Below are 15,409 nucleotides of genomic sequence, written 5' to 3'. Positions count from 1 at the left end.
GAGTCAGCAGTTCAGGTCCTGATATTGGAATTTTACAGCATGGAAACAGACTGTTTCATCCAACTCATCCATGCTGACCATGTTCCCAAACCAAGTAAGCCCACTTGCCTGTGTTTGGCCCATATCCCTCCAAACCTTTCTATCCAAATATCTTTAAAACATTGTAACTTTATTTGCATCCACCACTTCCTCTGGTAGTCCATTCCAGACACAGACCAATATATAACAAAAGTTGCCCCTCATGGCCTTTCTAAATCTTACCTCTCCTTTAAATTATATCCCCTGGTTTTGAACGGTTTCTCCTCCCTCATTTTTATAACTGGAATCCTCCATGCCTGGCAACACCCTGGTAAATCTTCTCTGAAACTCCTCCAGTTTAATAATATATTTAATAATATTGTGGTGACTTAATCAATAATTGATTCTTGTGTTGGGTACCCTGTATCTTTTCAGAAGCCATGTTGTATATTTCTACTGATCCCTTCCCATTGCCAGTAATCGTGAAAGAATAAATCATAAAATCATAATCATATCGTTTGCCACATTTCTCAAATAACAGATGTCAGATTGGTTTGACCCTTTTTTGAAACATGAAGTACATGATCGAGCTTTCAGTTGAATGAAATTACCCAAGCTATTCAAGACTCAGTCTGGTAGTGTCTGCCCCAGCTCCTTAATTGACCTTTTCTAATTACTGTTTGTGCATTCAGTTTTTCTAATCTGTCAAAAATGCCATCATCTGTTGTATGTGTGCTGTTCAGGACTGAGCACCCTTCTTTGGAATAGAAATATAATCAACAATGATGCAAAAAATATCATTCGGAACTTTTACCATAACTTGAAAATCAATATAAATCTGTCTTGCACTGCCCTTTAATTGCCCTGTACACTCCTTAATGATTATTTAACTCAGCTTTAAAAATCATTTCTGCCCTGACTGTAGCAGTTGTTCACAATCTTCATTTGCAGAGATGTTTTGTCTACTCATGTCTTCCTTATGTCCATATTTATCTATAAAAAGATCAATGCCTCTTGTGCAGAAATTTGTGTGAAGGACAGATATAAACTATCTGCAGTTTGAGACTGGCTTCCTGAAAATTGCAATGCTTTCTAATATTGGTCTGTTGGTGTTTTTATCATCCAGGGTCCTGTGAAAGCTTCAATCCAAGAAGGTGTTTTACCTGATTTTCCACTGTATCATAACAAGCTGCAGTTTCCTCTGTCAGGAATGACCAACCTCAGTCTCTCACTCAGTATCCTTTCACTCAAGTGTATGTGGAGCTGATGACTCTGCCTTCGCTGTGTAGTGTTGGTGCCGGATCCTTCTCTTTGCATTTTGTGTTTCAGGATATTAATTTGCTTGATTTTGGGATAATCTGAATAACTGGCTTCAGGGCATTTTTATTTGTGTTGTTTCAATCAAGGGCGTGGGTAGAATATCTGGATATGTTAACTGATATAGCTGTACCTGATCTTTGAGTCTTTGTTGATGATTCATTGCCAGAAGTCCCAGCTCATGTCATTGTACCTGGTCAGAGCTGTCACACTAGCAAGAGCAAATGCACCTCGTAATTTAAATTCACTCAACACGAAAATGGTTTCAGATTCCAGAGGGATTTTAATAGTAATAAAGACAGAGGTACTGTGCCCCGGCCTGTATCCCTATGTACAATGATCTGAACTTGGATACTGTAAGGGTGCTAATTGGTATCAAAACTCTGAAATTGATTATGCACAACTGTCAAGATTCTTGCTTCTGTCCAGTGACTTCCTCTCAACTTTAAAACCCCGAAGTACTTTTATGGTACTGTTGTGGTACTGGGCAAAACACCTAGATGTCATGAGTTCAAATCCCATCATGGTAATGTGTGAAACCTGGTAACTTGTCAGCTCTCACCTGAAACACTGACCATGAAAATAGACAGCTTGTCACTTATAACTCTTATTTTGTTCAAAGAAAGCAGACTAATAATCTCTGCTGGTTCTGTCCTGCATGTGATGCCGGTTCTGGAAGCTGCCTGTAGGCCCTCTGCAGTAGCTACCCTCAGGAGGATATCTCAGCTTATCAGATCTCTCATTTCTGGTACCCTATTAGTAAATACCTAAAGCACAGAATTGAGCACAGTGCACCAGCTAAGATCTAATCAATGATATGTAGCAATCATAAATATGCAATAATGGACCTCTTCAAACTTTCTCCAGCGTTCAATAAGATCATGGCTAATCTAGCTGTAAATTCAACAGCACTTTCCAATTTAACCACCTTAATCTTTTACTCCCTTGCAGATTGAAAACAAGTCTCATTCAGCCTTGAATATATTCAAAGACCCTGCCACCACGTTGTCCTGTCGTCTGTGGAAGAGAATCCCAAATTCTAACGACCCTCTGAGAAAAGAAATTCCTGCTTATTACAGTCTTAAATAGGAAACCCCTAATATTAAAACTGTGCCCCATAATCCTGTATCCTTCCACAATGGAAAATATGCTTTCAGCATCCTTTAGAATCCTGCTTCAAAGGTTCATTTCTTATTCTTCTAAGCTTGAATGAGTATAGACCCAGCCTACTCAACATTTCTTCACAAGATAACCCCTTCAACTCAATAATCTCAGTGCTCAGTTCATCAACTACACCAACACATTCCATCCCGACCTTAAATTCACTTGAACCAGGCATCTCCGACACCTTCCTCCCCTTCCTGGACCTCTCCATCTCCATCAACGGTGACCAGTTCAACACTGACATGTTCTACAACCCCACCAACTCCCACAGCTATCTGGATTACACCTACTCCCACCCTGCCTCCTGCAAAAATGCAATCCCTTATTCCCAATTCCTCCGTCTCCACCACATCTGCTCCCAGGAGGACCAGTTACACCACAGACCAGATGGCCTTCTTTAAAGACCACAATTTCTTCTCCCATGTGGTTGATGATGCCCTCCAGCACATCTCTTCACTTCCTGCAACTCCGTCCTCGAACCCCTCTCCTCCGACTGCAACCGGGACAGAACCCCCCGGTCCTCACCTTCCACATCGCATCATCCTCTGCCACTTCCACCACCTACAAACTGAACCAACCACCTGAAATATATTTCCTCCGCAAAGCTACCTGCTTTGCATAAAGACTGTTCCCTCCGCCACTATCTTGTCAAATCCACCTGATGCCTGGAGGAAGCGCACCTTGGGACCCTCCAACCCCAGGGCATTAATGTGGATTTCACCAGTTTCCTAATTTCGCCTTCCCCCACCTTATCCTAGTTCCAATCTTCCAGCTTAGCGCCATCCTCATGACCTGTCCTATCTGCCCATCTTCCTTCCCACCTATCCACTCCACCCACCCCTCACCTCCATCCACCTATTGCACTCCCAGATACCTTCCCCCGCCAGACCCAAACCCCTTCCATTTATCTCTCCACCCTCTAGGCTCCCAGCCTCATTCCTGATGAAGGGCTTTTTTCCTACTCCTCGGATGCTGCCTGACCTGCTGTGCTTTTCCAGCACCAAGCTCTCAACTCTAATCTCCAGCATCTGCAGTCCTCATTTTTGCTTAATCAGCCAAATGAACGTTCTCTGAACTGCTAACACAAATATATCCATCTGTCAGTAAAGAGACCAAAGCTGTACTTTGTACTCTCAGTGCAGTCCCACACAAGGCCTGCACAGTGATAACAAGTCTGTCTTTCTTTTATATTTCATTCCTCTTGCAATAAGGGCATTCCTAGTTGCATGCTGTTCCTGCATGTTAACTTCTTATGATTCATGTGCCTGCTGTCCCAGATCCATGTACTGTCGCACTCTGCTGTCTGTATTCTGTTTTTCTATTTCTCATGACAGAATGATAAGCCTAATTTATTTTCCTAGTGTATTCTTCTGCCAAATTTTGTCCACTGAATTTACCTACCTCTATCCTTTGGCAATTTTTTATTATCCTACCCATAACTGATGTTCCTCCCTGTCATCTGCAAATTGCTTGCGAAATATTCTGTTTCTTCATCCTGATCATTAATTGTAAGGTTGTAAGTAGTTGAGGCTTCAGTGACTGCAATCATGTGGCATTCAGTGGTTACAGTTTGTCAACTTGACAATGACACAGTATGACTGTTAGCAGCATGAATACAGGGTTGACTGAGAGCCCTGGCAATTTCAGAATGGTACCAAATCCAAATCACCTACATAGGCTGGTTCCCCCTTGATCAACTCTGGGTTACATCCTCAAAGAGCTCTAATAAGTTGCTCCAACACTCTTTCCCTTTTGCAAAACTATGTTGAGTCTAAAGATGACATCATAAAGGATTAGCTTAACCATATCTCTTTCATAAAATCAATGATCTTGCCCTGTAAACTTGTCCCACCACCTTTAATTTGTGTATGTGAATCCTTCATTTGTCTAGGCTAACCAAAACATCTGGTTTGCGGATGGGAAATGTGTGACTGATGTCCATGCAGTCAAACTCCAAGGAGGCAGCTGGGACTCAATGCTGCAAGTGTGAGACTGGTTTAAATTTGTCCTGAAATATTGATTCCCTAACTCTGTTTGGCAGATTTAATGCATAGTTTTCACACTTGATAATAAATAGAACTCACCCAAATCCTGTTAGGACAATTATGTGTCGAGTTTTGCTGGTGAACGATTCTCTTCCTTCTCACTACATAGAATGATGTTTCTTTTTCTTCATGAAAACTGTGTCATTTATTACTCTAAAAGGTTGTAGCAAGGTGCGCTTTGTTCTGTGAATTTCTTTGGAGCATTGGGATTGAATTTTGAACAGCTGTACGATGAACCAGCAATGCAGAGACTTTCACAGTTTTTTTTAAAGTAGTTGGCAATTCTTAACTGCATAACCAGATCCCTTTGAATACTATTTCTTCAATTTTGCTATGCACCTCACCACACCGCGGGTAAGTTGAGACTGCTGGATATGAAGTGGCACAGGATAAAGGACAGAGAGAGCCTGCTGCCTGGGTGTTTGACCCACTGCCAACAGTGGCCTCTGTCAGGGATGCCTAAGTTGTAACCTTGACCCTGTGGCTAATGATTCATTCCATAAAGTCTTGGCAGTTCCATTCTAATTGAGATTTATAACATAGAAGTGTTTCAGTAAAGCCCCTCATCAGATCTATTCAAGTAGCTGTGCATCATGTAATCTTCCTCCACCCTATCTCTGTAACAGCATGCAATCTCCCACCCAACTCTCCCCTCCGCGCCCCACCCCCAATATACAGTTGTTATTCAATCTATGGTTTTGACAATTCTTCATATTTGATTAACCTAAATATCTTTCAGCCTACCACATTACATAAATTGAGCTCATTCAAAACTTTTATCATTGACTCTGCTTCTGTTCTTGATTTTAAAAATACTCGACCTTATTTTCACGTACTTTGAAGGTGCTCACCCAAAAAGCAGATCTCTGTAATCTTCTCTGCTTTGGGATACCTGTACCCGTCCAGCATTTCCCTCTGCTTGATTTTATTTGCGGAACCATCTTGGATATAGCTTTACCTATCGGGACTCTTGCCTCTGGAGCATTCTCCCTAAACCCCTCACCATCTACCTCTCTTCACTGCTTAAAATTTATCTCATTGCCCAAACATTTAGTTACTGTCCTATTTTCTTGTGTTAAATTTTGTTTGAAAAATCTTGTGAAGTTCCTCAGAACATTTTATTTCATGAACTCTACTGTATCAATATGAATTGTTGTGGTACTTTTTCTCACCCTCATTAACATATCCTCCCATTCTTCTTCAGTCTTTGCTTAGCTTCCCCTTATAAATTGTGCAAAGTGACTCACTTGCTCAGTATGGTAGAGCAGAAATTCCATATTCTCGCCATTCAAAAACAACATTTATTTAACTTCTTTAATGTAAAATATTCCAGGAACCTTCACAGGAATATTATAAAGCAAAATCTGACACTCAGTGGCAGGAGATATTAGGGCAAGAGGCTATAAACTTGGTCAAGGGGGTACGTTTTAAGGAATATCTTGAAGGAGGAAAGAGTCTCACAAGGTTTATTGACAGAGCTTTTGCCTAGCCAACAGAAAGCATGGCCACCTCTTGGTGATTTCAATCCATGCCAATGAATTTGTCACTTTGAAAAGGACTCAGATAAAGAAAAATAAAGTGCAAGATCAATGTAAGATTGTGATCATTATGTATAATGATTAAAATGTTGGATGCAAAATTCCAGTTGATGTTATGATTGCATCTAAACAATAATGTGACAGGTCAACATGAATTGTTGCAGAATGCTATTCTTGTAGTTAGCTTTACCAATATCTCTCAGTTCAGTATTGCCAGCTGTGTCTCTGTTCCACAGCACTGCCAATCTGGCATCTACCAACTTTTTCCCCTCTTTCTCCCAAATACATGCAATATCAGAATAGTTTTGAAACTCAGTGAAAGTGTGTTAGGAGTCTTAAGCACTTTTTTTCTGTGCTTCTCCAGTTCTGAACTCTTGTATAACCACAATTTCTTTAGTGCAACCCCACCTTCAATCGCGAGGATGCAAGGTGTGGAATTTTCCTTTGAAACTCTTCACCTTACTTTCCTCCTTTATTACACTCCTTAAAATCTATTTAATTAAGCTTTTAATTATCAGTCTTAATATCAGCTTATGTAATTTGGTGACAGGTTTATTTGATATTTTTTCCCATATCAAAGTATAAATATAAATTGTTATTCAAAGCTCTCTTCACCTTTTGTTGCTCTCATTTCATTTACAATATTAAGACTTGCTGTTGAAAATGTGGACCAAGAATATTGTTTCAATGGGGATGTTACATTTTGGGAGTAGCAAGTGACACAAATACTTCACAGAACTGTGTGGGAGATCATGGGCTGGGTATAGACTGATAAAATGCTTCACAAAAACTTCAAGGCTCTTGTGGGAAGCATTTTGTTCTCTTAATATTGCTCTCAACTCTTGTTACAGAATTGTTCATCCGGTCAGCTCTTCAGCACCTCAGACAGTGCCTATTTTGTCATAGTGGACAGGTACCTGAAATACTTTCTCCCTACAGAGGGGAATGTGCCACCATCACCAGTTCTGAATGCATGTGGAACAGTTTCTCCCCCAACACCAAGGTACTTTTGCTCGTTTTTCTAACTATCAATTATATTGGGGATTCTGGGATGAAGTTACATAGAACAACACGGCGCAGAACAGGCCCTTCGGCCCTTGATGTTGCATCGACCTGTGAACTATTTTCAGCTCATCCCCCGATACTATCCCAACATCATCTATGTGCTTATCTAAGAATTGATTAAGTCTGCCTAATGTGGCTGAGTTAAGTACATTGGCAGGCAGGGCATTCCACATCCTTACCACTTTGAGTAAAGAACCTGCCTCTGACATCTGTCTTAAATCTATCAACCCTCACTTTATAGTTATGCCCCCTTGTACAAGCTGACATCATCATCCTAGGAAAAAGACTTTCACTGTCTACCCTATCTAATCCTCTGATCATTTTGTATGTCTCTATCAAATCCCCTCTTAGCCGCCGCCTTTCCATTGAGAACAGACCCAAGTCTCTCAGCCTTTCCTCATAAGACCTGCCCTCCAGACCAGGCAACATTCTGGTAAATCTCCTCTGTACCTTTTCCAATGCTTCCACATCCTTCCCGAAATATGATGACCAGAACTGTATACAATATTGGCCTGTATACAAGAGTGGCCGCACTAGTGGTTTGTTTAGTTGCAGCAATATATTGCGGCTCCGGAACTCAATTCCTCTACCAATGAAACCTAACACACACCATATACCTTCTTAACAGCACTATCAACCTGGGAGGCAACTTTCAGGGAGCTATGTACATGGACTCCAAGAATGGGGCGGCACGGTGGTTAGCACTGCTGCCCTACAGTGCCAGAGACTTGGGTTCAATTCCCAACTCTCTGTGTGGAGTTTGCACATTCTCCCCGTGTCTGTGTGGGTTTCCTCCGGGTGCTCCGGTTCCCTCCCACAATCCAAAAATGTGCAGGTTAGGCGAATTGGCCATGCTAAATTGTCCATAGTGCTAGGTGAAGGGGTAAATGTAGGGGAATGGATCTGGGTGGGTTGTGCTTCGGCGGTTCTGTGTGGACTTGTTGAGCCGAAGGGCCTGTTTCCACACTGGAATAATATAATCTAATCCCTCTGCACATCCACACTATCAAGAATCTTTCCATTGACTCAGTATTCTGCCTTCCTGTTATTTTTCCCAAAGTACATCACCTCACATTTAGCTGCATTGAACTCCATTTGCCACCTCTCAGCCCAATCTTGCAGTTTGTCCAAATGCCCCAGTAACATTCTTCCAAATTGCCCACTACTCCACCGACTTTAGTGTCGTTTGCAAATTTACTAATCCATCCACCTATGCCTGCGTCTTAAGTCATTTATAAATGTGACAAACAGCAGTGGTCCCAAAACAGGTGATTGTGGCACACCAGTAGTAACCAGACTCCAGGCTGAATATTTTCCATCAACCACCACTCGCTGCCTTCTTTCAGAAATCCAGTTTCTAATCCAAACTGCTAAATCACCCTCAATCCCATGCCTCTGCGTTTTCTCCAATAGCCTACCATATGGAACTTTATCAAAGGCTTTACTGAAGTCCATGTATACCAGGTTAACTGCCCTACCCTCATCTACATGCTTGTACACCTTCTCAAAAAACTTAGTTGTGAGACATGACCTGCCCTTGACTAAAACCAATTATCTGAAATCAAATTGTTGCTTGCTAGGTGATTATAAACCTTATCTCTTATAATCCTTTCCAAAACCTTTCCTACAACAGAAGTAAGGCTCACTGGTCTATACTGACCTGGGTCATCTCTGCTGCCCTTCTTGAATAAGGGCGCAACATTTGTAATCCTTCAGTCCTCTGGTCCTAAACCTGTAGACAATGATGACTCAAGTATCAAAGTCAAAGGCTCTGCTATCTCCTCCCTAGCTTCCCAGAGAATCCTCAGATAAATCCCATCCGGCCCAGGAGACTTGTCTACTTTCACTCCTTCTAGAATTGAGAACACCTGTTCATAACTAACTTCGATCCTTTCCAGTCTAATATTAGATTTGATTCCCTTCGACCCAACAAGTCCACACCAACCTTCTGAAGAGCAATCCATCCAGATCCATTCCACTGCATGCCCCTGACTAATGCACGCTATGGGCAATTTAGCATGGCCAATTCTCCTAATCTGCACATCTTTGGACTGTGGGAGGAAACCGGAGCACCCGGAGGAAACCCACGCAGACACGGGGAGAATGTGCAAACTCCACACAGATAGTTGCTCGAGATGGGAATTGAACCCGGGTTCCTGGTGCTGTGAGGCAGCAATGCTAACCACTGAGTCATCGTGCTGCCTCGTCCCTCATTCTTCTCCTCCACAATATTCTCCTTTTCCTGATTGAAAACCAATAAAAAATGTTCGTTAAGCAACTCTCCGATCTCGACAAGGTCAACTTCCTACTTCTGTCTTTGACTGGCCCTATTTCTACCCTAGTCATCCTTTTATTCCTCACATACCTATTGAAAGATTTAGGGTTCTCCTTTATTCTATTTGCTAAAGACTGCTAGTGTCCTCTCTTTGCTCTTAACTCTCTCTTTAAATCCTTCCTAACTGATCTGTAACTCTCCATTACCTCATCTGAACTATCTTGCCTCATCAACAAATAAGTCGCCTCCTTCTGCTTAACAAGGGATGCAATTTCTGTAGTAAACCACGGTTTCCTTACCTCACCACTTCCTCCCTGCCTGATAGGGACATACCTATCAAGGACACGCAATATCTGTTCCTTAAACCAGCTCCACATTTCCATTGTCTGCATCCCCTGCATTTTGCTACCCCTTTCTATGCATCCTAATTCTTGCCTAATCACATTATAATTGCCCTTGCCCCATCGATAACTCTTGACCTGTGGCATGTACCTATCCATTTCCATCGCTAAACTAAATGTAACTAAATTATGGTCACTTTCTCCAAAGTGCTCACCTACAACTAAATCAAACACCTGCCCTAGTTCATTACCGAGCACCAGATCCAATATGAGCTCCCCTCTTGTTGACCCTTTGACATACTGTGTCAGGAAACTCTCCTGTACACATTGGACTAAACTAATCTATTTGAATACCAAATGCTTTTCTCCTGTTTGTTTTCTTTCTGTCACAGTAAGCCAGCTCCCTCAGTATTCACCCACAGAGTGCTGATGTTATTGAGCAGGAATTGATTCAGGAGACTGTTAAGAATTTATCTGGCTGAGCCACTTACTATCAAAACCATTTATCAGTGGGAAGAAAATGCACATTTGTTAACCAGGATGTTGTGTCCTCCTTCAATATCTGTTTTTTATTCTCTTCATACAGAACACCAAGTGTACCATTCACGTCCTATGGTGGGCCCCACACCAGCCTACTGAAACGTCACATTTCACATCAGCCTTCTGTGAATACAGACCCAGCTGCTCAGGAAATCTGGAGATCTGAAACACTGCTTCAGGTAATGATCAATACAGTTTGGTGTCTTCCTTGCTGCAGAGCTTTGTAATGCTATCCTGGTCAAAGTATTGAATGTGACTTTGTTAGCAGACAGTTTGCGTTTGCTTGCAAACAGAGTCAGTATCAAGTGTTAGCAAATCAAGTCGTAGAGTTTGATACTGTTCAGCAGAAAGCTGAACTCCCAACCTTAAGTCCTCCCTCCTGCATGTTTTTGAAACCTTGATCTACTCCTTTGTTACTTTGGACTGCATTATTCCCATTTCTACCCTCTGTAAACATAAGTGCATCCAAAGTTCTCCTGTCCAAATTTGCACCAAGTCCTAGTTCACCCATCAGTCTGGGCCCATTGACGTACATAAGTAGATAAAAGCATAGCTATTGTGTTGCTCTATTTTTGATATTCTGTATACCATTCCTCCCAGACCTATCATATACACCATTGATGAATGTACTGTTAGCTGTCTGCATTCTAATGGAGCTCCCCTCCCTCAACCTCTCCAACTGATTTCCTCTTTGAAAGCCTGTGTCACTTTGACCAGGTATTCTGGCCACTTCTATGTTCTGCACAATTTTAGTAATTAATCTCATGTTTTTATTTATTTGAATTATGGAAGTGAGCAGATTATGAATGGCAGGTTGTGTTATAATGATTAATTATTTCGTGCATTGTTTTTGTCCCCTTTGCATGTGAAGTATATTAGGTAAAATATCAATACGCTCTGAATCCACAGCTTCTCCTATTTTATTAGAGTAAATTGACAAATTTACAGTTCGTAACCAATAACATTTGCTTTCTGCCCTGTATTCAGTTTTATTTTAATCCATCCCAGTTTTTGTCCCTGCAGCATTTGGGTGCTAGTGGTAATATTTTGTAAGGCGTTTGTCTCAATGTTTTCTTTGCAACTCTTGGTACACCACTGGTGGCCTGTCCTTTGCTATAAACTCCACTACAGCCATTTAATTTATGTTGTTTCTTATTCTCTCTCTTTCGGGCATGTTTTTAGTTGTTTTGTCCTTGCATAGAGAACTGTACTCTTAGCTTTTATAGTATTCCTGAAATTCTCTCCTTTGCTGTCCTATTTCTGTCCATCTTCCGAGGTAAGCAGTATTTCTGTTCTGCTTGTGTCGTAGTTCCTTGATACAAGCAGCCTTGAGTTCAGGCAGTTTATTGCAAATGCTTCTAGTGTTGCTCCATTAGCTTTTCCTTTACCATTGACGCCAGACTTTTTAAAAATCTGGTTTGTTGGCTAGCACCTCCTCTTTCAAGAGCCTTGCATGGGATCCATGTCCTGCTCCCTCTGGGTTTGAATGATTTACAAAAGCTGCTTTGATTGCTCGTTGTGTGGTTCCTCTATGTCTTTCAAAATTATTGCCTTCACTTTGGGGGAGAAAGAAGTCTTCATTATGAAAACATTTGTTAATACTGAATGTTTTAATAAGCTCGTTTTATTGGGGGGTGGGTGGGTGAGGTGTGATGGAAGAAGGCAGGGCAGGTGACTGTGGTGTCAGCAACCATGATTACATTAATTTTAAAATGGTGATGGAAAAGAATAGACCAGATCTAAAAGTTGAAGTTCTGAATTGGAGGAAGACTAATTTTGATGGTATTAGGCAAGAACTTTCCAAAGTTAATTGTGGGCAGATGTTCACAGGTAATGGGATGGCTGGAAAACTGTGCCACAAGGATCGGCAATGGCTACACTGCTTTTTGTCATTTATACAAATGATTTGGATGTGAACATAGGAGATATCGTTATTAGACTTGCAGATGACACCAAAATTGGAGGTGCAGTGGACAACGAAGAAGGTTACCTCGGAGTAAATTGGGATCTATATCAGATGGGCTAATGGTCTGAGGAGTGGCAGATGGAGTTTAATGGGCAGCATGGTGGGTCAGTGGTTAGCATTGCTGCCTCACAGCACCAGGGACCCAGGTTCAATTCCAGGCTTGCGAGACTGTCTCTGTGTGGAGTTTGCACGTTCTCCCATGTCTGCATGGGTTTCCTCCGGGTGCTCCGCTTTCCTCCCACAGTCCAGAGACGTGCAGGTTAGATGAATAGATTAAGCTAAATTCCCTGTAGTGTTCAGGGATGTGTAGGTTGAGTGCATTAATAGAGTAATAGGGTAGGGGAATGGGTCTGGGTCAGTTACTCTTCAGAGGGTTGGTGTGGACTTGATGGGCCAAATGGCCTGCTTCCACACTAGGGATTCAATTCATTCTATTCTAGTTAAGTGCCAGGTGCTGCATTTTGGAAAGGAAAATCAGAGCAGGACTTACACACTGAATGTTCAGCAACACTCCCCAGGACCTTACCAAAGACCTTGGAGTGCAGGTTCATAGATCCTTGAAAGTGGAATTGCAGGTAGATAGGATAGTGAAGAAGGTGTTTGGTATGCTTTCCTTTATTGGTCAGAGCACTGAGTATTGGAATTGGGAGGTCATGTTGCGGCTGTACAGAATGTTGGGCTCGGCCTCCCTCCTATCAGAAGGTTGTTGTGAAACTTGAAAGGTTCAGAAAAGATTTGCAAGGATGTTGCCATGGTTGGAAGGTTTGAGCTACAGGGAGAGGCAGAATAGGCTGGGGATGTTTTCCCTGGAGCATTGGAGGCTGAGGTAGAGCTTTATAAAATCATGAGGGGCATGGATAGGATAAATAGGCAAATCTTTTTTTCCCTGGGGTAGGGGAGTCTAGAACTAGAGGGCATAAGTTTAGTGCGAGAGGGAAAAGAAATAAAAGGGATTCGAGGGGAAACTTTTTCACACAGAGGGTGGTGCATGTGTGGAATGAGCTGCCAGAGGAAGTGGTGGAGGCTGGCACAATTTCAGCATTTTAAAAGGCATCTGGATGGGTATATGAATAAGAAGGGTTTAGAGGGATATGGGCCAAGTGCTGGCAAATATGAAGAGATTAGGTTGGGATATTTGGTCGGCATGTACGAGTTGAACTGAAAGGTCTGTTTCCTTGCTGCACATCGCTATGACTCTATTTTAAGTTATAATTGATTAGCTCTTCAGAGTTAGTGTTTATTTTATCTGTGTTTTTTTAAATTCCAGTTGGAGTCCAAATCAAACACTCCTATCCATCCCTCAAATATATCCCATGTAAAGGTTGACTTCTGGCCTAAAAGAATTGGTTTCAAAAATTCTACTTTACATGAGTTCATACCATTTTTAATCCAGTTCCCTTTTTGAAAATTGCTATTGGATCGGCTTCCACTTCTCTTTAAAGTAGTGTGCTCCAGATCATCATAACTCATTGTATATTATATTTAGGCCTCATGTCATTTCTGGTCCTCTTGCCAATCACCTTAAATCTATGTTGTCTGGTTACTGACCCATTTATGGGACCCTTATGCTGACCTTATTTATTCTTTCGAAACTCTTCATGAGGTTGAACGCAACTATTTCCCCTTGACTGAGGGATCACCAACCAGCAGTATAGATCTAAGTGGCAGAAAATTTAAAGGAAATGTGAAGAAAAACATTTTCACCCAAAGAGTGGTGGGTATCGGGAACTTGCTGCCTGTAAGAGGGGTAGAGGCAAAAACCCTCATTACACATGAATGTTTAGATGTGCACTTGAGATGCCAAGTATCTGAAAACAGAATTAAAATAGTTAGATGGTTGCTTTTGACTGGTGCAAATCAGTACTTTAGTTTTCTATGACCCTATGACAGTGCCTCAAATAGCGTGTGATAGCCTTCATGATTTGTCCTACTATCTGCAAACACTTGTGTGTGTTCACTCATGGGTCTCTTTGTTCATGTACCCACTTGAAAATTGTCTTCCAGTCCTTCTGACCAAAATCAATCATTTCATATATCTCTGCATTAAATTTCATCCGTATCTCTTTCCATTTCACCAGTCTGTCTTTATGTTTCTGATATTTCTGGGTTTTTGTTGTCTGCAACTTTTGAAATTATACTCTGTATATATTCAAGTTCAGATCATTTTTATATATTTGTAAAAATAGTTGTCCTATACTGATGCTTGGATGACACCACTAAAACTTTGGTCTGGTCTTAAACACAGCATTTGAACACAGACCTTTAGCATTGCTGAAAGACAAACTGTTGAGTTCAAGAATATCAAATTACAAAAGGAGCAACAATTTATACTGTCTGAGAACAGGGGGCTGATTGGTTAGCCAGTCAGTTTTGATTGATCAAGACCCATTATGGAGAATACGTCAGGAACTTAGGGGCGGTACGGTGGCACAGTGGTTAGCACTGATGCCTCAGCACCAGCGACCTGGGTTCAATTCCCGCCTCAGGCGACTGACTGTGTGGAGTTTGCACATTCTCCCCGTGTCTGCGTGGGTTTCCTCCGGGTGCTCCGGTTTCCTCCCATAGTCCAAAGATGTGCAGGTTAGGTGAATTGGCCATGCTAAATTGCCCGTAGTGTTAGGTGAAGGGGTAAGTGTAGGGGTATGGGTGGGTTGCGCTTCGGCGGGTCGGTGTGGACTTATTGGGCCGAAGGGCCTGTTTCCACACTGTAAGTAATCTAATCTAATCTAAAAACTTATTAGAAACGTAGAATATTGGAACAAGAGTAGAACCAGAACCATTCAGCCCATCTAGCTCACATGATATTCAGTATGGTCATGGCTCAGTCTCAGTGATATACTCCTGTTCTCACTCCTTGTTGTTTGACATTGTTAGCCTCTAGAAATCTATTTGCTGCTTTTGAAAAATATATTCAATGATTTAATTTAATGCCATAACCCACCATATCATTTCTGTTTGGAGGCCAAATGACAACTCCGGCTAATGTTTTTCACCTCTTCGTGTTTCGTAACCTTTCTCTCTGTTGCACTAATTTAATCTTTCACAGCACCATTCATTTTTTTGTTTCCTGTCCTTCCTAAAGTTTGAATAACCTTGGATGTTCACTTCCCAGCCTTAGTTGCATGTGGGAGCATGACTGT

At 41.7% G+C, this 15,409-nt stretch overlaps 1 protein-coding gene across 3 annotated transcripts in view; it reads left to right on the top strand.

Moving 5' to 3' along the window:
• The window catches only part of smpd4 (sphingomyelin phosphodiesterase 4), a 73,525-nt gene that overhangs the window by 9,320 nt on the left and 48,796 nt on the right, over positions 1 to 15,409 (top strand). For all 3 annotated transcript variants that reach the window (XM_060843836.1, XM_060843835.1, XM_060843837.1), the window contains 4 exons: positions 1,145 to 1,253; positions 4,846 to 4,898; positions 6,934 to 7,085; positions 10,350 to 10,482. In XM_060843836.1, the coding sequence (XP_060699819.1) occupies positions 1,145 to 1,253; positions 4,846 to 4,898; positions 6,934 to 7,085; positions 10,350 to 10,482 (447 nt within the window). The remainder of the gene's footprint in view (positions 1 to 1,144; positions 1,254 to 4,845; positions 4,899 to 6,933; positions 7,086 to 10,349; positions 10,483 to 15,409) is intronic.

This window comes from Hemiscyllium ocellatum, chromosome 24 (genome assembly GCF_020745735.1).
Source record: "Hemiscyllium ocellatum isolate sHemOce1 chromosome 24, sHemOce1.pat.X.cur, whole genome shotgun sequence".
NCBI lineage: Eukaryota > Metazoa > Chordata > Chondrichthyes > Orectolobiformes > Hemiscylliidae > Hemiscyllium > Hemiscyllium ocellatum.
This window is presented reverse-complemented; position numbering and strand designations above follow the sequence as displayed.